This window comes from Cnephaeus nilssonii, assembly GCF_951640355.1.
Source record: "Cnephaeus nilssonii genome assembly, chromosome: 5".
Classification (NCBI taxonomy): Eukaryota; Metazoa; Chordata; class Mammalia; order Chiroptera; family Vespertilionidae; genus Cnephaeus; species Cnephaeus nilssonii.
Genome location: NC_137076.1, coordinates 21,617,470 through 21,641,111, shown reverse-complemented (window position 1 = coordinate 21,641,111; position 23,642 = coordinate 21,617,470). Strand labels below are relative to the sequence as shown.

General features: G+C 59.1%; 1 protein-coding gene across 4 annotated transcripts in view; it reads right to left on the bottom strand.

Moving 5' to 3' along the window:
• Positions 1-21,895, bottom strand: part of NFIX (nuclear factor I X) — a 91,705-nt gene extending 69,810 nt beyond the window's left edge. The window contains exon 1 of one of the 4 annotated variants that reach the window (XM_079770096.1): positions 21,691-21,895. In XM_079770096.1, the coding sequence (XP_079626222.1) occupies positions 21,691-21,717 (27 nt within the window). In that variant the 5' untranslated portion in view covers positions 21,718-21,895. The remainder of the gene's footprint in view (positions 1-21,690) is intronic. The other 3 variants (XM_079770094.1, XM_079770098.1, XM_079770097.1) reach the window with 3 other exon arrangements.
• Positions 21,896-23,642: the final 1,747 nt, after the last annotated feature.

Below are 23,642 nucleotides of genomic sequence, written 5' to 3'. Positions count from 1 at the left end.
AGAAAAAAGACATACAGAACCTCACTCACATATACAGGATTCAAATGTCTTGGAGGAAACAAAATTATTTTCCCGGTCTGAGATAGGCTTCTTAACTGGCCCATCCCCGCCAATGTTGGGTGAGACCTCTAGAAGCACAAGAAATTATATCTTTAAAGGCAGGGCCACTGGTTTAGAGGGCTCTTGAGCTTTGAAAAATCCTATGATCGCCTTAAGGCCTAGATTTATTTTTTTTTTTAGACCCTGGACACATGCTAATTATATATATATCTATCCATGCTAATTTGGATAACTCTACACAGTGAGTGCAAATAACTGACAGAGCCCACACAGAAATTACCAGATATTTCAGTATCCCTTTTGCTGCCGCATATCGCACTATCGCATATCGGCAGCCTGGGTGAAAAAGGGACGCAGGGAATTTTAAAAGGCCACAAATAGCGCCCCGATTAGTTTTGCCCAATTCCTGGCATTTTATAATTCAGCCTTGGCCCCGACCAAAAAAGCAGACTCTGACTTTGTCTCGCTGCGATCTCCCATCTTGTTCCACTGCAGAAGGGACAGCGAGAAGGCAGTGGCCAGACGCAGGCTTGGGGACAGAGAGGGAGAAAAAGGCAGAAAAAGGAAGGCCCCCCGCCCCTGCTGCTTGTCCTAGATGGGGGTGGGGCCTCCTCTGGGGTGGGGGTGGGAGGGGGTGCAGGCTGGAAGGGACTCCTCAGCCAGAGCAAAATCCTCCAAGAGTCTGGAAAAGCCAGGCATGGAAACCAGAAATGCACATTGCGAGGAGGCTCCGAGAATTTGGACAAAGCGGGTTTTTGGCTGCCTTGGGCCTGTTTTTCTCTGCTCGGGGGGAAGGCGGCCCCAACACGGCTTTTCCAGCGCCCTCACGCTGGCTGAATGGATTTGCCCCACACCCCAGTGCTGGGTCTAGGACAGGGGCTGCCTCAGAACTAGGCTGCACACTCCTCTCCTATAAAACCGTCCCCCCCTTTTCCCTTCCCTTTCTCCTCCTGACTACAAACCGGGAGCGGTGGTCTGGGATCTGGCCAACAGGCAGCCTCGTTCTGGCTCTAAACACTACCCTACTCCAGGCACATCTCCCCTCACCCTCCTGGCACCGAATGAAATAGGGTAGGAACAGGGGGACTGAGGGAGACAGTCTATTCTCTCCAGTGCAACTGGAAATTGTTTACTTTCATCCTCTACAGGGAATAGGAAACAAAAACCCTAGTCTTTAATTCATTATTTAGCTTGCAACTTCCTTGTGTCACCAAATAGAAGTAAAAGCTGGGAAGGCCAGAGCCCTCTCCTGAGGGGGGGCGGGGGCTACACGGGGATGGGGTCCCCCCAGAGCTAAGAACACACAGGACAGATGACAGCCAAGGGCTGCGAGGGTCAAGGGCCCTGTTCAGCCTGAGCCTCGCCCACCTCTTGGACCAGGAAAGACTCAGTCCCTGGTGGCCCAAGACCTGGGGAGAAGGAGGAACCCCACAGTCCAGCTTTACACGTTTCTCTAAAAAAACTGAAAACCTGACCAAAGGCCCAGGAAGGGCAGATGAGCACAGGAAGGTGAGGTCTGTGCCCAGCACAGCGAGTTAATATCTGCGGAGCGAGAGAGAAGGCCAGAGCAAAAGGCAAAATGTTGAAAACCCCCAGGAGGCCCAGCTGCCAACTGCAGACCCCAGGAAAGGCGGAGGGATTATCCAAGGAAGATGTTCCTCTCCCCCCACCCCCACCCCCCAGTCCTGAACCTCTGAAACTCCTCCTGCAACCGTGCCAGGCCCTTGCCAGAGCTCTACCAGGATCTGCGGTGACACCCCAGTTGCTTTGCTGGGTGTATTCCTCCGGCCCAGCCCGGGTGAGAAAGGAGAGTTTCTCTCAGCCCCCTTGCCATCGCCATGTCTGCACTCCAGTGCCCTTGGCTGAGAGAGCCTCTTTCTTGCAGTTGCTTCGGCAACGTGCAGTGCCCAGAGCCCCCAGGGGGAGTGCTGGGTGGTCGGGATGGGAACGGCCGGGGGCTTTTTACTGCTCCAGGGCTCAGGGGAGCAGGGCGGGCTCTTTCTGGGTAAATGGCCTCCCCAAAACGTACAATTTTAAAAGTTGGAAGGAAGACATTTTTCAACCCCTCTACATGTATTGCTCCCACAACTATTTTATGATCAGGCTCATTGCCAAGGAAACCGGAGAATCCTCATTCCCCTGGTGTCTGGCCCCGGCGGAGGCTGGCACCCGGGCCGCTCGGGACCGTGCCTACCTCTCCCGCCACAATCCGCTGCTCCCGGCTCCCTTTCTTTCTCACCCTCTCTCCCCCTCTGTGTCCTCCAGCTCCAACACAAACTGTTTGCACGGGAAGTCTCCTTCTATGACCCGATTCAGCACACACAAGAGAAAACTGTGGGCGACAGACCCGACGTCCTAACGAACTTGAGTTAATTAATGCTAAGGAAGAAAAGAGGCGCCCTCGCTCTGTTGAATCACGGTTCACTAGCCCTTTCAGTTTGCTGTGGGTGGAGGAAAAAAAAAGAGGCTTTTTGGTTCAAATATTTTTGGGGGGCGAAGGGAAAACAAAAACACGGCAGAAGGGCCGGGGAGGGCGAAGCTGTCAGTACCTGCCGGGAGGAGCAGAGGCAAGGGGGCAGCAGAGTCCTCCCCCGGCTTCTGACCTGCTGTGCTGGGAAGGCCACGGTGGGGGGACAGAAAAGGGAGGGGGTTATCAATGGATTTGCAGGCCTGTTCCAACGCATTGCTACAAAAACTATAGTCAACTAGAAGACACACACACACACACACATATATATATTTTTTAAGTCCAAACCCAACAACTCGATTTGAGTGGAGCCGTGAAAATGTTTTAACAGTGCAGGAAACCGAAGTATGGATGGCACGCACACAAAAAATTTAAGTGTGCAGAAAAAAAAGGAGGTGGTAATGGGGAGGGGGGAGGCAGGAGAACAGCTGCAATTTTGCTTTCCAGATGTTGACAGCAAAATGTAATTGGCAAGAAATGTCCTCCTTACCACTTTTCATCCTCGGGTTCTGAAAGGTTCAAATCCGACCGCTAGACCCGAGTCTGCAGCGAGTCCCCAGGCCCTCGGCACGGGTGGACGGGTCTGGAAGCTTTATTATCAGCAGGCTTTATTATCAGCCCACTAATTTTTACAAGCCCCTCCACCCGTCCCTTAGCAGGGAGGCCTGCGCAGAGCAACCTGGAGGGCGTTCTTTATTTTCATTATTATTGTTGTTTTCTAACACACAGCCTTCACTTTTGAGGCTGGGCCTCCCCCCTTTTTTTCCCCCCCAAAAAATAAAACTTTTTAACTGAAGTGTGGCCCGTGTAAGGACGAGTGCACCGGTCTAAGTCGGCCGCACAAGACATTGTCACAAAGCGGACACACCTGTGTCACCCCACCCAGGGTAAAAAATACAACGTTTTCGGCGCGCCGAGGGGGCCTGGAGTTTCTAAGCCATAGAGCTCTCGCGATATGAACGCCTTAGAAACAGCTCCTGCCCGCACCAGTGGTTTCCAATGCGAGCACCTACGTCCATCCATGTGTTAGCACCGTGCACTGCTCACAGGATGACAAGGAGGAGGGATAAAAAGAAGCCCCTGGCCTCCTCGCTGCTGCCCAGGGGTTCCCATGCCTCTCTGTGCCTGCCCAGCTCTGACCCCATCAACAGGAGAACCACCTGAGCAGCAGCGTCAGCAGATCTGCAGGTCGTGTAGGGGGGGGAGGAACAAATAGGGGCCACCAAGCTGGAAAACCGAAGGATGGGTGGCACACAGACACCTGGATGGAGGGGGAAAGGGGGTCTGCAGAGCCAGGGATTCCTGAATGAGAACCCGTCAGGGAAGGCTGCCCTCAGCCCAGTCCGTTAAAGCCTTGCCCGGAGAGGAAGGGGGTGGCAGCGGTGAGAAGGGGACCTGGAGAGTGAGCGAGTCCTGGGCTGGGGCTGCCAGGAGGGAGGGAGGCCCAGCCCTGTGGCATCTTCCACCCCCTTCCCTGGCTCCAGCCCCAGCTGGCTCCCCCCTCCCCACTCACTTTCACTGGCACTAAATTTACTTTATAATTTTTAAATTAAGTTTCTTTAAAAAAAAAAAAGCAGGAAGGAGAAAGCACTTGAAGGCAAAATGCCTCCCACAATATCTCTTGGGGGCGGGGGGCGGTTGCTTATGTAAAAAGACAAACGCAAAGGATCACTAAAAAGTCCAAGCACGGAATAACGAGGAAAAAAGAGAAACACATTTAATTAAAAACACCTGAAGCAAATAACTAACTCCCTCTGCAAGGCCAAGGCATTGCACAGCCACTGGGGCAGTGGGCACCAGCCCTTACCCCATCTCTTACCCACTTCCCCTCTCTCATTGTGCAGCCATGCCTTCCCCCAAGCACGACGGCAGCCCGGGGGAAGCCTAGGGCAGCCCTTGAGCCCCCCAGCAGCCTGGAGCAGACCTGTGCGACCCTGACAGAGTCCCTTCCTCTATTTTCCACTTCCCTCCAGGCCGGCGTGCCCACGGAAGGCCTGGACCCTGCTCTCTGGCTCCAAATCTAGACCCTGTGGTGGTGGCACTGTCCTGGGCTGGACTCGCCAGGCCCATCCCAAGTGCTAGCTCTCTCCCCTGCCAAGGAGGGCCCTTGAGGGGCCGCATTTTCTTTACCTGCGTCAGAGGGGGCTGGAAGGAAAAACTGGTCAGCTTCATTAAAAACATGGTGGGCTCAGTGGTTGAGTGTCAACCTATATGACCCAGGAGGTCACGGTTTGATTCCCAGTCAGGGCACATGCCCGGATTTCGGGCTCAATCCCTCGTGTGGGGCGTGCAGGGGCAAGGATTCTCTCTCACCATTGATGTTTCTATCTCTCTCTCCCTCTCCCTTCCTCTTTGAAATCAATAAAAAATATTTTCAAAAAATATGACATGGGATCTGAGCTCTCTGATCTTTAGAAACACTTAATTACTTGATCCTACGGCGGGGGGGGGGGGGGGGGCGGTGAGGTGCAGAATAGGCGTGGAGACTCCCCCACACACACACACCGGTTTGACTCTCCCACCAGCCCACTGCCTGGGAAACGTGCCCTCGGCTGGCACGGGGGTACCAGCGCCCGACTCCTTTCTTCCTTTCTTTCCTTTTTAAATCGCTCTAGCGCAAACTAGGCAGTGGGTCAGGGCCCAGAGGCAGGGAGGGAAGCGGAGAGGGTTGTCTCTGAAAGAGGGTAAAAAAAGAAAGCGAGGCTCCAACTCCAGAAGGGAACGGCCGCCCGCCGCTGCCGCCACCACCGCCGCCGCCGCTGCTGCTGCAAGTTTCCTGGCTTGTGCCAGTTTGGGGATTTGCGAATCAGACCGGAGCGGAGGGAGAGGCTGGTGAGAAAGAAGCTCGCATTAAAACTAACCAGCGCTGCCTAAAAGCACGCTCCCCACTCCTAAATAAGACAATGCCGAAGGGAGAGGAAAGACAAGTGACTTCTCACTCTTTAATTATTCCAATGCTTAACATTATTTAAAAAAAAAAAAAAACCACACACATTAACCAATGTTATATTCTAACCCTCAACAAAGCTGGTATTTTTCTCTGATTACAGATTTGCCGTGACAAACCCGGGCTCCGAGGAGAGGCAGCGCAGAAACGCACTCCTTAAATGAGACACGATTTTATTAAAATCGCAAGAACCCTCGCAATTCTACGGTGCCTTTTTGGCGGCGGGGAGCCCAGGTGCCCCACGCCCGCCCGGCTCTAGCGGGGAGCCAGCGAAAGAGCTCAGCGGAGAGGCAGGAAACGCTCACCAGCTCCACGGAGTGCCACGGGCACGTATTTTCCTTTCTTTCTTTCTTTTTTTTTTTTAAACAGCCTGTTTCCATCATTCAGCCTCTGTCTCACGCCTTTTTGTAAAAATAACAAAACTCCTTTAAAATATTGTTTTGAAGAAGAGGGGAAAGATCGCCCTAAAATAAAAGGGGGGAGGAGCTAAGTGTGGTCTGGGCGTTTGGTGGGGTCAGGGGAGTTGCTGGCGGGCTGGGCGTCCTCTGGGTCCAAGGTGTGGGCCTGCACTCCGGGGGTCACCTCCCCCCACCCAACTGGAGCAGGGTGAGTCATCTGTACGTGGAAAGGGTACAGGACCTAAAACCACCAACTCGAACTGAAGTAATTCGCATGATGAGAAATCGGTTTATCACTGGCTTCCCAGGGCGCTGGTGGGTGCGCCCCCCTCCCCGTGCTTTCTCTGCAAGTCCGGGGGCTGCCTGAGCTCGGGGGAGGCTCGGAGGACATCAGCGGGACCCTAGCCTCCTCCTCCGACAGGTTAAGTCAGGCCCACTGCGTGCACACACGTTCTTTTTCCACTTTTCCACCCGCTCCCCGGGCCTGCCCGGGAATTGCAGCAAAATGGCTGGTAGCAATGGGTGGGGAGGCCTCAGCGCCTCTAAAAGAAGTCCGCCCAGAGAGGGAAGACCGTGTTGACCAGAGGGGATCTGGGGGAATTTTTTTTTTTTTTTTAAGTTTCTTGGAAGCGGCGCAACCCCTGCGGCCTGAAGGCAGAGGAGAGGGAAAGGGAAAGCGCATTTTCTGCCACTTAGTCACATTTCTTCCCCATGCTCGATGGAGGCCAAACGCCCCCAAACCCAGCCAACCCTCAAAACAAACAAAAATCTCCCGTGGTAAATTTCCCCGCCCTTATTCCCCAAAACGAGGCTGCTTGGGGATACAGGGAGAGGCTCCTTCTGGGCCTGCGATCTGGAGGCGAGACGCGCACAATGCCGCGCGGAGGAGGGCCCCTCTCCAGACTGAGACCCCCAAGTTGCCCTCAGGTGCTGGGGCACTTAAAACGGCCACAGCATAACAGGGTTCATCAACACCCATTTCGTTCCCAAAGCCCTCTCCTGCCTGATCCCGTCGGAGGTCAGGGTGAGCACAGGGGGAGTGAAGCTGAGGCAAAGGCGCCCCGCGCACGACTGGGGACGGAGCCGGCCTTAGAGGCCAAGAGCGCGCACCTCCGTTTGAGCCCTTCCTGGCGGCGGCCTTTGATGTGGCAAAAGGCTAACACCCCACCCTTCGAACCAAGCCAGTCCTCAAGGCCTACTGGAGTCACTTTTGGGGTCGCTGTAAGGCGTGAGGGCCCGGTACGGTGGACCAGAGCGGTGCCTGAACAGTGCGGGAGTTCCCCAGTCTACAGAGCGACTGTATTCTGAGGTCCTCATTCCTGAATCGACCCTGGAGCAGCTCGGCTGGAGCGAACCCGCTCCGCGCGCCCCACACGCACTTCCCAGAGGAGCGGCCTGCAGGCGCCACTTCCCACCTTTGACCTCTCCTCGCGCACTCCCGACTCTGCGCAGAGCCCACTGGTGGCCGCCGGCACTCTGGAGCCCCAGAGCCCCGCTGTCCACACCCTGGAGACGGTGCTGTCCCCTCCCACCCTGTGGTACACGGTGCAAGTGACCGACGGTCAGCACCATGTCCTGCAGGGTGGAAAGCACACAGTCCTCCCACTGCCTGAGCCCAGGAGAGGTTTCCCCACGACCCCACCCACCCGTGTCCCCCTCCAGGCATGGGTCCATTGCAAGGGGTCTGGGGAATGCCATGCGCGCGCGCGCGCGCACACACACACAAACACCCTGAGGTGAAAGGAGCCCACAGGCAGTGGGCACCTGTCGGTGAACACACACAGGGGGGCTAGCATACAGGGCATGGGTGGTACCTCTCTGCTGGGGTTTGCACAGGGACACATGATGCACAAGTGGACAGGGAAAGCTTGGGGCCATTAGAGGGGTTGAGAAGGGAGGTGCGGGAAGACCATCTAACTTTCTTCAGCCAGGCTGGGGCATCAGAGCGCTATGGCTGGGCAGTGGGGCCATCTAGGGATCCCTGGGACCCCCTCCCCGCCCCCTCCCCCGCCTCTGCTCAGCAATGTGTTTCTATTTTAAGATATCTCACACCCCTTCAAAACCCACCCACACTCGCTCCTGAGGTCCCTGTGTGCACAGGGAACCGGCCTCCGCGCCCTGGGCGCACCTGAGGGGAAGGCCAGGGGAGCTGGGAGCTGGGAGCCTGAGCTGCCAACCTGGACTCGGGGGGCAAATGGAAGTTTCACCCTAGAAGGGAGGGCATTAAATGGTCTCTTTGTGGAGAGGAATTGAGGCCGTCACTCAGGATTAATTTAAGCAACAGCAAACACACACCAAAAAGCGGGTCTGGCCGCCGGCACCCACCCCCGCGATTGTGTTTCGGGGAGGGCTGCAGGACTCGGCAGTGTGGCTCAGCCTTTCACGGGAGAGGGTCCCTGGCCTTAAGGACTTGGGGTGTCCACCGTCAGAGGGGAAAAGCTACTCCCGCCTGGCCCCAAGTCTCTGCGTGGTGAAATGGGTTTTGCAGGTTTGGGAGAAAGCCGAGTAGGGGTGGTAAAAACCCAAGTACAGACGAGAAGCGGGAAGGGGGGGGTGGTTCTTACATATAAATATATATACATTAAGGTACAAATTCCCAGTATAAATATAGCACATGCAGGGGCGCTACCAGGCAGCTCTGGGACGGGACGGCTCACCTGCACCCAGGGGCATTTGGGAAGACGGGTGCTCTAAGAGAAATGGGGGGCGGGATCAGGCCTTCCCATCCCAGTCTCCTCCCCAGCAACCCGATGTGGCTTTGGAGCCAGGTGCCCAGGGCGGCCTGGCAGGTGTGCGACTCACGTGAAACACATGCATGCGCAGGCTGGGGAGGTGCGGACTCGCGTGGGCCGGGAGCCACGTGTGTGGGCATCAGAAGCTCCCGTGGGCTCACCGACCCACCTGAGCCTGGGACCCCCGTGAGGGTCTAGGGCGGTGCCTGTATTCTGAACCTGGCATGGGGGTAGAGAGTGCTCTCCTGTGTGTTTGGGACCCCATCTGATGTGGGGCAAGGGAGTGTTTATGGGCGTGTGTGCTCCCCAGCAGTCCCATTGGGCTGTCAGGCCTGGGTGTGCATGTAAGCTGGCAGTTCCTGGGATCCCTGTCTGGGGCACTGGCCAAGGGCATGCTCGAGACCCCTGTCGGCGCCGCTGTACAAGGGTGTGCTTATGTATTTGCCCATGCCAGAAGGAGGGCCCGCTGGAGTGTCAGACATGGGCACGCGTGCCCCAGGTGCCCGTGGAGGCCGCCACGCAGAGCTGTGCGCACATGCTTGCCGTGTCCTAGAGGCGGCCACGTGCACAGAGCCACCATAGTGGCTGGGCCCAGCCTGGATCCAGCCCCTGAGCCGGTCAGGGGGCAGGGCCTGTCGGGGCCTCGGGGCCTCGGGGAGGATATGGTTGGGGAGGATATCGTTGGAGCCGTGTTGGTTTTGGCCCTGGCAGCTCTACTGGGGGAAGCCCCGAGGAGCAGGAGCAGGCAGGCGGGGGAGGAACAAAGAAGGAAAAAGTGAGGGAAGGCGGACAACAGAGGAGGAGGAGGAGGAGGAAGCACCCTGGAATGCGGAGGGCTGTAGGGAGTAGGGGTGCAGGGCACCCGAGGCTCCAGGCTAGGGACTAAAGACTTGCCTGGGAGCCCATGGCTGCCACTCTCCCTACTCACACCCTATACCTCCGTGGTACAGAGCTTTTGAAGATGCGGAACTTCTCTGCCTTCTGGGACCCTGGCCCCAGCCAATGGGCTACAAGGAGCCAAGCAGTATTTGGGGTGGAGGGCACGGCTCAGATTTCCTCAGCCTCGAGGCCCCTTCCCACATGTCTTGGCTGGGCTGCTTAGAACCTCAGTCTTCCCATCTGGGGAATGGGAAGGGAATGCCCATGGGGAGGACCAGGAGAGGGAGCCTCAGGTGGATAGGAGTGAGTGGAAAAGCAGGATGACCTGTTTGAGTCTTGCTTGCCCCTGGGGGCCCGGCTAGTAATTCCTGCCACCCCACTTCTAGCCCCATGACCTTGGCACTTGACCCTGAGGCCTCGGTTCCCTCACCTGTAAAACAGATTACTCATACCTGCCTCCTATTGGGATGGCTACAGGAGGTCTCGTGCGCCCGCCCGCTGCCCTGGCATAATTGCTCTGGAGTTGGTAGCTGTTATTTTTATTGTGAGGAGTCTATGGCTGTGACAAGCTGTGACGCTTGGTGTGATCGTGTGAGGCTGGCTGTGTGTGCGACTGTGCCGCTGTGTGTGTGTGTGCGTGTGTGACAGGTTGTGTGTGAGACTGTGCGTGGACGACAGATTGTGCCGGTGTGCAGCAGTGCCTGTGACAGGCTGTCACTGTATGACAGACTGCGGGTGGCGGGGTGTTGCGAGTACCGACTGTGAGTGGAGATGAGGTGGTATGTGGGGCTGGGACGGGGTCCCCCCACAAAACGACCTGGGTGAGGGTCTGGCTGACAGTGAGACAGGGAGGTTCTTGGGGACTGGGGGGCAGTCCAGTGTCCCTCGGGCCTTGGCCTCTCCACTGTGTTCATCAGGACCCCCTCTGCTTGCAAACCTCGGGTGGTGACAGGTCAGAGGGACCCTATGACAGAGCCTCACCTACCCCTGCTGCGTCAGCTCAGGTGCCTGGGTTTGTGGGATCCCAGGAGGGTCATCCGTGACCTCCGGGCATCCTGGGCCCCAGGCCTGGCTGGCGTTGGTGAGGGACACACACCCGGAGCCTGTTTCCCACACTTTTCCCTGAGCCTCAGGCCTGGGCAGGGCTGGTGAGACCAGGAAAAGGCGGGATCTGGGGGAAAGCAAGAAAAGCTGGGAGAGACAGGGAGAGAGAAGGTGAGGAAAGACATGTCCCTGGTCCTCTGGGGAACCCAGAGCTGGTCAGGGTCAGGGCCTCCAGTCAGGCAGATGCGCATCAGGTTGTAAGGTCGGGACGGGCGGCCGTGCAGCACTGCCAGCCCTGCTTTTACAGGCCCCGTGCTCAGACCCTGTGCCATTTCAGGGACTCACCCCTCGAGTCGGTCCTGGCAGAGGGCTGAGGAAAAGCAGGCATCCTCCTAATCCAGCAATTTTCAGCCGGTGTGCCTCACACACCGGTGTGCCCGGGATTTTTAAAACAGGCAATGCCTATTCGGCCAGGGGCACCGACCTCTTCTCCCTCAGGCTGTCATGTAAAAAATGACAACAGCCATCCAGTGTGAATGAATCAAAATCATACTTTTTTTTTGGTCAGATCAGCAAAAAGCCTATCTTTTGGTGTGCTGCGGAATTTTAGTAATTCGTTTGTGTGGCGTGAGATGAAAAAGGTTGAAAATCGCTGTCCTCATCAGTGTGGGATTCCACTTTGCACACCACTCAGGCCCACCACTTCCTTCTACAACTGGAGAAACTGAGACCGGGAGAAGGAGGGGACTCTCCTGAGCACCCACTCGTGCCCAGAAGACCTAAGAATATAGGTCTCCAGGCTCTGAGGAACCTCACCAGCTGGAAACATCCCAAGGCCCACGGGCCGGGGGCAGCACCCCGCGAACCCCGCCCTCCCCTTGCTGTGTCAATGTGTGTGTTGTATGTGTTAGGGTGTGTGCTGTGGCCCACAGCTGCCGTGTGCCGGTGTGTGTCCCTCGGTCGGGGCAGCCTCTGTGTGTGTGTGTGCCCATTCAGGGCCAGCCCCTGCCACGGAGGGGGGAGAAGCGTCAAAGCACACACCCCCCCCCCGAAAGTGTGTCTTTGATACTTGCAGCCTCGGCAGCGAAAAGCAAGTTTCCACAGGGCCGTCTTGGGCTGAGGCCAGGCCGTCCTCAAATAACATTTGAAGTTACTTAGCAAACTTTGTTTAGTGCCGAGAGAGGCGCGGGCAGCAGGCTGGGGGGGTGGGGGGGAGGGAGCAATAAACCGGTTCCTCCGAAGTCCCCTGGCCCTCTGGGGGCACGAGTGCCCAACGTGGAGCTTGGTTTCCCACCCTAGCTCTAGGGAGGAGAGCGGGAATCTTAAAGCCTTGGAGGGAACTTGGGGGAGAGGGGATGGGGCATCCCACAGACGTAGCCTCCCTTTGGAGAGTCCAGGCTCTGGGCTGGGGCAGAAATGCCCACCCTGGTCTCCTGGTGGCCCAGAGGCTGACACAGCCGGCTGGCCGTGAGAGCCCATCAGAAATGGGGGGTCCACATTTTCTCTGCCACCCTTTTCTGCAGCCCCACTCTGCCAATCTCTAGGCGGCACGAGCTAGCCTGGAGCATGTGTCCTCTAAACACACACAGAAGCACCCAGAAGCCCTTGGTGCCCCCCTGCCTGGCCCCCCAAGCTCTCACTCCCAGGCAGGAGAGAAGGCTGGAGAGCCAGCAATGGCGACGGTGGAAGGTTTGAAAGTGAAATTGGCGCCTATGGGAGGGGGCAGGGGAGGAGATGCCAAAATGGTGAGCCATTACAGGGAAGAAGGAGAGGGGGGAGGAAGCGAGCAGGAAGATGGGAGCCAGGCAGGCGTCGTCACCAAGCTCCAGGCTACAAAAGGGCAAGGAGGAAAGCAGCCCGGGGCCCTTCCAGGGAGCAGGCCTGGGGGACAAGCCCCAGGTGGCACAGGACAGACAAGGGCCGGGAGGCACCCCGCGCTTCCCCACCCCCACCCCACGCTTCGAAATGGAGACTGGCAGCAGCAGCCGCTCGGCTCTGCCCGGGCATGGGGTGGGGGGTGGCGGGCAGGCAGGGCGCCAAACCAAATGCCACCAGCCTGGGCATGGTGGTTGCCAGCCCACAATGTCGACCCCACCAGCCCCAGTCCAGAGCCCTTATGCCTGGAGCTTTGAGGGTGGAGAAAGATGGGGGCCCAGCGGGAACCGGGGGGTCCAGCAGACAAAGCCAGGTCTCCCCAAGCCGTGGGCAGATCCCCAAGACCCTACAAAGATGGCGCTGCCTGGCACTGCCAGGGTGACGGGCTTCGGTAAAAATAAACCGGCCCGCCCCGGGGAAGCTAAATCAAGGGGCCCAGGTGGAAGTGCCACTCTGGGCCGCCAGCTGCCCCGCCCCACCCCCAAGCGCAGAGTGGCAGGGCTGAGAATGCCCAGTGCCCATCGAGGCCCGGTTTCTGCACAGGAGGGGCCCCGGCCATCTTGTCCCCCAGTCCTGGGCGGGCAGCATAGGTTTTATCCACAGGACGGAGAACGGGTGACCTCAGGCTGCAGCGAAAACAGGCCGTGTGTTCCGGGAAGACGGTGGAGGGACGGTGCTAAGCCCTTCACCTCCAGGCTGCCGCTCTGAGAAGGAAAGGGGCCCGCACTTTCCCTCGGTGGCGGAGCAGTGTTGAGTCGAGAGTCAGCCTCACAGACCACCTCTGCCAAAACGCAGCTGCCTAGCACGTCAGCAGGCCCTACCTGTTCTCCCCCCCAACCCCCCCCCCCCCGCATCGTCACCATCTCCAGCACTGGACACTCTCTCATTGATCGGGTTCATTGTCTGCCCTCCCACCAGAGCTGGCACCGCGGTTGACTCTGCTCCCTACTGAGCCCCCGGGGCCCAGAACAGAGCCTGGCACCCAGGAGGTGCTTGGTAAATATTTGCCGAAGGAATGCACAGGCCCCTGCCTGCACCCCCAGCACACAAGCTCCGGCTGGGTGCCCAGCAAGGTGTGAGAGAGGGTGTTGGGCCCCCCTGGGGGTGAGGGCAAGTGTAGCCAGTGGGGGTGAAAAGGAGGTGGATAGCCATCCACTCTCATTCTGAGCCCTGGACAGAAGAAGATCTGAAGGTCAGAGTGGTAAGGAGGGTTCAAGGGCTGACAGCGCGGGGGGATGGGGACACACAGGATCACCCTGAAATGTGGGAGAGGTCAGAGAATAAGTTGCAATTCTTTCCCATCAGGAGGAATTAGATGATGGTGATCAGGGAAGGGGCCCAGGCGCCACCACCTCCTAACCCTTGTCCCTGGCACTGGATGCTCTTTTCTGGGTTGTTTTTTCATCTATAAAATCAAGCACTGACTTTACAACAAGCATTGTTTAAAACACATTCTGCAAACCAACTTCTCTAATCCTTACCACAACCCTGTGAGAAGAACCTGAGGCCCAGAGAGGGTGAGTGACTTGCCCAAGGTCACACAGCTAGTGAACGGCAAAGCCAGGTTTCAAACCCGGGAAGTTGGCTCAGAGGTCCCACTCTCAAAATAATGTGCAAATGTCCCAAATGTCAACAGTGCTAAAGTGAGAAACCCTGCCCGACTGTCAGTCACGCACATGGGCACCGCTAACCCCTGCCACACCTGCCTCACGTGGAGGGACTCAGGGGGCCAAGCTGGGAAGGCTCGCAGCACAAGGGGCAACCCAGTGAGCACACAGCACACTTTCGCCATCACTCTGATTCTCAGGACAAACACTCGTTGCATTGTTATCCTGCAAAAGGCTTTCTCCCGGTGTGATTCTGCCAGCTGTCTTTCTTCGCTCTTTCTCCAGAGTCAGAAATAAGGAGTCAGAGGCCAGAGGACCAGTGAGACAGTCCTGTGGAGGACAAGCCTCAGAAGTTAGCCTCGCCTCCACCCCAGACTGTTTTGAAGGATGCCAGAAGCAGGACAGTACGAGTGGGGCCCTCGGCCACGGGGCCTACCTCTGGCCCCACCGCTGAGCCCAGAAGGCTGGGAGTGTCCTGAGCAGGGGCGGCGTGTGGCCTCCCAGGCTTCGACAAACCAGCGCTGGGATTCAGAGCTTCAAATTCCACCAGAGGAGATTGGGGTGGTTGGATCTGCTGCTCAGACACAGCCAGGGGGCCAGCAGGCAGAGGGGTGGTGTGAGGAGGGCAGGTCTCTCTCAGGCACCATTTCCAAGCAGGACCAGGTGTGAATGTGTGTGTGGGTGTGACCCTTGTCCCTGTGTGCTGGGGCAACGCAGGACTGTGTCCATGCCACACCATTTGTGCCTGGACCTGGAGAGTGGGGTGGGGAATTGCATTTGTGACAACACCTGGATCCTGGTGAGCAAGACTGTGTGAGACACTGTGTCCGCTGGCCTCCTGTGTGTGTGTGTGTGTGTGTGTGTGTGTGTGTGTATGTGTGTGTTACTATCTGTCTGACAATATATTAGGGCTGACCTTCTCCACTTGGGCACTGTTGACATGTGGGGCTGGATCCTTCTCTGTGCTGGGGCATCCTGTGCACTGCAGGGTGTTGGGCAGCATCCCTGGCCTCCACCCACTAGGTGCCAGTGGGCATACCCCCTCCGAGTGTGACGACCAAAAATGTCTCCAGACACTGCCAAGCGTGTGTGTCGCACCGAGTGTCTCGGTGTGTTACTGCGTGCATACGTGCGTGGGCTCGTGTGTGTCTGATGGGAGTGGGGGTGGATCGGCGCTCCTGTGTGTGTGTCTGGGGGTCTGGCGGCATGGCTGCATGCTCACGCCGCGTGCTTCTCACTGAGTGTCTTTGGGTCTGTGCGCTCCTGTGTGTTTGGCAGTGACGGTGTGTCTGTACCGTGTGTCTCACGGCGTGTTATTGTCTAACCGTGTGTGCCCGTGGGCCTTCCCCCACAAGTGTGTTCCTGAGCCTATGTGTTCAGGTGTGGCGGGTGTCTCTAGGTGTCTGTGTGAAAACGAGCATCTTTGTGTGGGGACACCAGTGTGTGTCTGAGTGAGGGAGGTGCGTTGTGTGAGGGTGTGACAGCATGGTTCTTTGTGCCCGCGTGTGCCCGTGAGAGAGGGGGACGCGGTGTGAGATGGACCTGAAATAAAGCCCCGAGGTGATGTGACTGAAGCCTGCGTTTGGACAGACCCTCCTGGATGATTTGGCCCCTACCCCCAGCTCCTGCCGCCTCCTGCAGCCAAGGAGGTGGGGTGTGCTGTCCCTGCCTCTGGCTTGGCTCCCTCCGATTCAGGTGGGGACAGACCCCCGCCCTTTGCCCGGTCTGTGCCAGGAAGGCTGGCACCAAACCGTCAGCCAAGGGAGCAGGGTCCTCAGTGGTGGTGGCGGCACTGCCCCCTGCCCACTGCTGGCCACCACCCTGGCTCCCTTCAGGGTGAAGCCCAGTGGGGGGAGAGCTCCCCAGTGCAACCCTGGCTTCTGATTGGCTACGGAGCGCCGCAGTGCCCGCCACCCGCCTCCCCCTCCCCGGCTGGCGCAGCCACATTGGTAGTGGTGGCAAACGCAGCTCGGAGTTCTGGGCACAGCTGCGCCTCACAGAGGCCTGCCAGCCCCACCAGAAGCCAGACACCCCAGCTCCGTGCCCCCGACCCCTCCCCACCCACCCACCCGCCTGCCCAGCCGGGCAGCACAGTCACCCTGGCTGCTGCACCCTCAGGCTGCCAGGCCCAGTCCCCCCTGCCCCCTCACCCACCAGGCCTATGCCCCCTTGGCCAAGCCCACTCAGGGGGGGGGGGGGCCCAGGCCCCTGCACATGGCCATTCCCGCCCTCAGAGGGGCTCTTCAGAAGGGGGGAGGCAGCAGGGGGGGCAGGGAGAGGGGGAGCTAGTCCTTCTTCTTTTAGTGAACGCGCCCAGAGCTGGAGCCAAAAATCGAGGAGGAGAGATATTCAGACGGAGCCAAGACGCGTTTGGCAGGAGCGAGGGAGAGAGGGAGCGGGAGGAGGGGAGAAGAGAGGGAGGAAAGAGACGGGGGGAGGGAAAGAGGGGGCCTCAGTTTCCAAATCCATGCTCGCGGAGCTGTGGAGGGACAGCCCCGGGGTGTGGGACCCAGGGCAGACCTGGCTCTGGGGGTGATGGGCTCAGGCCCACAGAGACAGCCCAACACCCCCGACTGGCCAGGCCAGGACACTCACAGGCAGAAGCCAAGATCAATGCACACTGGGCAGACAGAGGGAGGCCTGTGGGCGGCCCAAACACATACCCGCACCTCACCACACAACGGGCTTCTGTCCATGACAGGCCAGGGGCACGGGCAGGGCCCACCGCGGGGCCACCACGGCTGCCCGACCTCATGGGAAGCAATGGAAAGGCCGGCCTGCTCCCAGCCGCGGGCCCGACCGCCACCGCGGGCATTTCACACTATGGTGAGAGGCGGAGAGAGGCCAGGGAGGGGAACTCGTGTGGCGCGACACACATCGACGGTCACAGGGACAAAGCCCAGGATGCACAGTGCCATGGGGGCAAGACTCATAGGCACAGCAATGACACGTATGCCATACAGATCGACACAGACAGGTCGACATGCATGGTAAAGCACACGGATACAGCCCTCCCTGTGATGGTCAGACACCCAGAGGCTGTGAGTGGTACAGGGACACAAAGTGCTGTAACACAAAGACCACAGTGACACACACCCCCTGACACCTAAATACACAGAGATGGACTTGGGGTGACCCTCAGACAGGCAGCACCCAGCGATGGACACTCAGAGCCACGGAGACACTTGCAAAGGGGACCTACACAGACACACGCGGCCACAGGGCTGTCCACGAGGAAATGGTGGCCCTGAGGCCCAAGATGCCGACGAACACGCTCAGATCTGGGAGGACCAGGTAGCCACTCACAGCCTCCACGTGCAGAGCTTTGGGAGCAGGAACGTGAAGGCCCCCCGCTACGCCCACCCAGCTGGAGCCCTGTCCTCAGCACTGAGTCGGCGGGAAGCACAGACATCCCAGACTCCTCTCCTCTCCTGGTCCAGCTGGAGGAAAATGCAAGACCCCAAATTCTCCGTGCTGCAAGAGCAGCGGGCAGGGACCAAGCAGATAAAAGGCTGGGCTCCCAGTGAAGGCCAGCGGTCAGACACTGAGCACCAGGGGGGTTTTGCCACAGCCACGGCTGCACGCCCCCCTGTACACACCCAGGATACCCACTGAACCCTGACAACTGCTCACACGGGGTCCCACACGTGCGTCCTGAACCCATGGTGTACCCAGATGACAAGGCCCAGGTGCAGATGCAGAAAGGACTCTGGAGCCACGAAGGTGTCCCTGAAGCCACCATCGGGACCCACCCTCATCTCGGGCTCTCTGCCCCCTTCATATTTGTGTGCATACACACTCCTGCATGCTCCGGCCCAAGGCCCAAGAAACCAGACGCAAAGTGGACCTGGTGATGACGAGGGTCAAGATTAGAGAGAGGGTGAAGGCAACCAGAGCCCCCGAGAAAGGCATCTGGTCCCCACAGGCCTTGTCTCTTCTCTCCTGCCCCCTGCTCCCCACCACCCCTGCCTTGGACCCCTGCAGCCCTCTGCTTGGTAAACAAATGACCACAAGTCATCCTGTTCCTTGAGCAGATGCTATGTGTCTGAGCCTCATCACGGCCTGAAATGCAGGCACTATTATTGCCCAGTTTATAGACCAGGAAAATCCTGTGCTTCAGGTCACAGCGTTAGAAGATAGAGCTGGAGCTCAAACCCTGTGCTCTCACAGTACAGCCCAGCTCTCAACCTCTGTTCCGTCTTCCATCTGCGAACCCTTGAGTCTACACAAGACATTCCTAGCCGGACCAGGATCCCCGGCTCCAGCTCCCAGGGAGAGGGGAGCACCCTACCCCCTACATTACTCCAGCAGAGCCCTCAGCTCCGAGCTCGGCCCAGCCTCAAAACATCTCACGGAGCCCAACCCAGGTCCAAGAGTGGCTGATCCCATCCCAGTTCGTGCTGCACACACCTCCCTCCCCAGCTGTGGGCATTAAGCAGGCAGGGCCACAGCCGCGAGAAAATGTGCATATAAAGGAGGCTCCATGTGGGTTCGGCACAGGGAGCAGTAGCTTCATGGGGACAGAGAGGTGGCCACAGTGACCCAAGGAAAGAGCTGAGGGAGACTCCATCCCATCCCCCTCCCCTGGAATGACTGTGCATGGCTTCATAGAAATAAGGGTACAAAAACAGCCCGTTGCTCGTGTGGCCTAGTGGCAGGGAATGTTGGCAAGCGTGCATGTCTGAGAGTATGTGCATGTCTGTGTACACACCTGGGTGAGCCAATAGCATTGTGGAAAATTGTACCTCCATCCATCCATCCGTCCGTCCTGGAGTCTGTGTGAGCAAGTGTGGGGGTAAAAACATACGTGAGTCAGTTTGTATCCGAGCGTGACTGGGAAGGACTGCCGTGTGTCTGTGAGCTGTTATCGATACACACGTCCCATTCTGAGGGATGTGTGTGTGTTTACGTGTGTTGGGCGGGGAGGGAACACAGGTCCACCGTCTCCTGTGTCCATAGGTTTATCAATGGCCGTGTGTCTGGACATCAGCGTGAGCAGGTCATTTATATCCCCATCTTGGTGGCGGTGGCAGTGTATGTGTGTGTCTACATCCTGGTGTACGTCTGTTTATTTGGAGGGGGAGTCCCATCCATCTGCCCCCCGCCACTGAGGACTCAGGTCTGCAGCTGTAGTGGGCTCCAGCAGCTCCAGCAAGCGCCCCGCCCAGCCGCCCTGGATTTCAATGCTTTTTCCAGAAGGATATTTCCCCCCCCAACCCTTCCCCCTCGCCCACAGTGCCTTTCCCCCGCCAGGGCCCCGCTGCTCCAAGCTCGTTCCTGCTCAATCATTTATTGACTTTAAAATCGAAGCCAATTCTGGTTTGAAAAAAGAAAAGGGAGAGAGAGAGAGAGAGAGGGAGAGATGGAGGCCAGAGAGAGACAGAGAGAGTCCGAGATGTGTGGAGGAGGGGGGAGCAGGGATGGGGCGAGAATCGGAGACAGACAGGGAGAGACAGGGAGAGTCAAAGATACAGAGGGATAGAGACAGGGACAGAGACAAAGAGGAAGAGAGAATGAGAGAGAGAATCAGAGGGGGTGGTTGTCAGAGCAAACTATGGAAGCAGAAAATTTTGTAAAAACAGACTCTGGATCCAAGAGATGTAGCTCTCAGGAAGGACAGACTGCTGACCCACAGACTGCAGCCACCCGCCCACCTACCCTGGCACACTCACAGCCTGGGCCTGTGACGGAGCCGAGTCCTTGCTCCCTTCTGGAGTGTCACAGAGTGAAGCCCTGGCCGTCACCCTGAGCCTGGGGGCTGCCCCAGCCCCTTCCTAGTCTTGTCACAGTGGGCCTGCTGGCATTTTCTTTCCCAGGGTACTGTGAAATCTGAGGGCCTAGAATCTCACCCAGGCCACAGGGGGCAGGCCAGGAAGCTGGGCTGGCAGCAGGTGGGCAAGGGGCTGCTCCAGTGTGGCATCGTGGTCCCACCAGGCCCTAAACACCAGCCACGCAGGCCACCCAAGCATAGCCCCATGGCTCAAACCCAGCTAGGTGGACAGGAACGTCGTGTGGAAGCCCAAGATGGGGTGACCAGCCAGTCAGAGGCACAGATGTGGGGGTCCCCAAGTTGATACAGTGGTCAGAGTGTCTGCTCACACCTGCACTCACACTGTGATACACATGTGTAAACATGCACCTCACTAATACATACTCACACCTGTACAGGAAAACCTGCTCCCTGGGCCCACACACACATCCATGCCACACAGGCCTGCCAATGGCCAACCCACTGGAGCCACACACAGACTCCAAGATCATTTGAGTCAGTCTCTCTCTCTCTCTCTCTCTCTCTCTCTCTCACACACACACAAACACACTTGCATCTGTTGATACAAGAGAGTGGGGTGGCCATGGCTGACACTCATCCCAGACATACCCTCTTGCCCCTTGCCACACGCCAGGCCCACTAGCAGCCATATTCACGTGGACTCCCACTCCCAGCTGTGGGCACTCTTGGCACATGGCTGACAAGGCTCAGACTGGCAGAGGGAACATTTGGGACCCCAGGCCTGGCCTCTAGATTCCCCACATACACAGGTCCTGCTGATAGGCACCGCTGGGCAGCCCCCAGGTGTCCCCTCTGCAGAGTCTGCGTTGCCAGCCTAGGCCTGGCCCCACAGGCAGCTGCGGGACTCTGGTCAGCTCCTGTGCCCTCTGCGAGCCTGGGGTGGGGTGGCAGGGCAGGCACCCAGGAGCCTTTGCCTCCGCCAAGCGCCGCTCAGGGAACTTCGCTGGAGGCGGGACGCGCTCTGCAGCGCGCCAAGGTCGGCGCTGTTTTGCTCGGAGTTGGCCCGACGCGTGGTCGCAGCACTGTCGGGGCGTCCACGGCTGCCTCCCGCCCTCCCGCCTCTGGGCGGCGGGACGGTATTCCCCCGGCCCGCCTGGTCCAGCACGCGGCAGCCCGGGAAGCGGGGACCGGAAAGTTTGCGCCGAGGAAAGTTTGGAGGGGGGCCCGCAGCGTCGTCGTCCAGGGTCGGTGGAGAGGCGCGGCCCAGGCTGGCAGCAGGCCCATCCCTCCCTCCCCTCCTCTTCCCTCCTCTGCCCCTCCGAAATTTGGGAGCCCCGCCATTTTCTTAGCCCCGCTCCCATGTGAGGCCTGAACAAAGACTTTGGGGAGACGCCCGGGCCGCTCGGCCCGCCCTGGGCACCCCGGCCGCACACAGGGGCCGCTGCCATGCACGCCGGCCGCTGCCACCCTCGGGAAACGCTGCGCCCGCTCCTGGGAGCCACACCGGACCCAGTCCCGGCTCTGCGCCCTCTGGGTCACCCTCTGCCACTCCTTCACCCCCGCAAACACTGCCAGAGGCCATGCCGTTCGGGTGCAGCCACAGTGGCCCACAGGTCGGCGGGAGTCCCGCTGCCCACCGCACCCCAGCCGAGCGCGCGCGCACGCACACACAGACTCTCACACGCACTCCCGCTCCGGGCAGCGCCACGCACGCAGCCGGCCACCTCGGGAGACCCCAAGAGGGGTCCGCCAGTGGCCAGGGTCGTGAGCTCACGGTGGCGCCAGCACGCGTTCCCGGATTCCCCAAAGCACGACTTGCACCCCTCAGCCGCCCGCGGGCTCACTCCCCCGGCTGCCGCGCGCCCCCTCCGCCCGCTCGCCCCGCCTGCGCCGCTGGCCAGCCTCCTGCGCCCGCTTCCCTCCCCGGTCGCGCGGGGCGGCGGCCGGTACCTGGGTGAGGCAGTACGGGGAGTACATAGCTGAGCGCCCGGGCGAGAGCGCGGCGGCTGGCCGCGGCGAGGGGAGGCCCGGCAGGCGGCGGCCGCGCTCGGGCTCCGACTCGGCTCCTCCGGCCTCCGCCGCGCGGCGCCCGCCCGGCCCGCGGCCCCGCGCTCGCCGCTCGCAGGCTCGGCCCCGCCGGCTCCGGGGCCGCCGCCGCGTTTGCCGCTGCCTCTCGCGTCCGCCGCCGCCGCCGCCGCCGCCGCTGCCGCGCGTCTACTCCATGCCGCCGCCGCTCGGCCGGTCACCCTCGCCCGCTGCCGCCGCCGCTGCCGCCGCCGCGCTGTGAAAGTGAAAGTTTAGACAAAGTTTGGAAGCGGCGCACTCCGGGGAGAGGGAGCAGGCGGGCGGGCGGGAGGAGGGGCGCGGGGAGGGGCAGGCAGGCGGGAGCGGCGGCAGGCGCTCACACACACACACACACACACACACACAAGCGCACACATGCACGCATGCACACGCGCGGGGGCGCACACCGTCACGGCCACCCCGACACGTGCTGGCCCGCGTTCCAACGCAGACACACGCTGACACACAGCGGGGCTCGGACCCCACCACACATGTCACGTACAGAACACATTGCCACACGGTTCATGTTCGGACAACAAAGCACACACAGACACCTACGCACACACAGCATGGGCACATACCCGGGCACACATTCCACACTTGCACACACACACGCACACGCACACACACATACCAGATTAGGAAACCAATCCATGATCCATATGCTGATATGCACACAGGACCTCCATCACATGATGATACCGGCACCCACGCATTCCAACAAGGAACCATGTTTAGACACTGAGATACAGACAGATACACACCAACATGGGCCTCGCACAGATACACGCTAAGACATACACACAGCAGGGCCTGCTGACATGTACAGATTCACGCTGACACACCGACACAGGCATGTTCACACAACCACACCTTGACATGCTCCAGACATTCAACTCCTACACATGGACACAACACAAACACAAAGCCGCACCAAAATATCTTGGTAGTTGTGGTGACACAGAGGACACACCCAGGCGCACAGAATGACACTGATGAAAGGGAGATGCACGAACACACCTCACACAGACACACAGATACCTGTACATACATCCAAACAACACCAGGAGAGCACAGCAACACACACACACCACACACCTGGAACCCAGGTATACCCTGGGCCTCGGGCATATGGAACAACAGTTTTGATACCCAGTCAGCTAGTAATGCCCCTCATAGTATCACCAAGCCATGCACACAGGTGCCACACACATGCACCCAGGTCCCTCCCACACACAGCACATGCACTCACCCTTGGCTCCCCGATCATGGACATACACAGATCTAGCAGAGGCTTGCACAGCCCAACCTCCAGGGATAGAAACAGGCATGGAGGCCTCAGGTACATGTGCATTCCGCCCCCCCCCCCCCTCCGTGAGGCTGTAGTCCCTCATGTAGGCCCCGGACACCCCATTTCCAAAGTAGAAATGACCTGGGGTGAGATGGTGCTGGGGCCCTGGTGTGGGTGCATGGGGAGCCCTTGGGTGACCCCCGTGGTGGGCGGGGAGGTGGAGCCACAGCCCCCAGGCAGCTCCTGCCGAGACAAAGCTCCCTCCCGCTGCCAGGTGCAGCCAGCACCTTCTTGCCCTCCTGGGCCAAGAAGCTGTAGCAATGCTCAGCTATGCATTGTCTGTCGGAGGGGTGTTGGTGCCCAGGTGTGTGGGGGTGCGGGTGTGTGTGTGTAAAAATGTCCCTGAGGGGGAGTGCTGCTGGTCACATGAGGCCATTGAGGCCGGGGGGCTGTAGTGTCCTCAGGTGTCTGGGTGGGTCTGGGTGTCCTCTGGGGGACAGAGACGCCGGTCAGTGGCCGTTTAGGAGTCCCTTTGTGCGGACCAGTG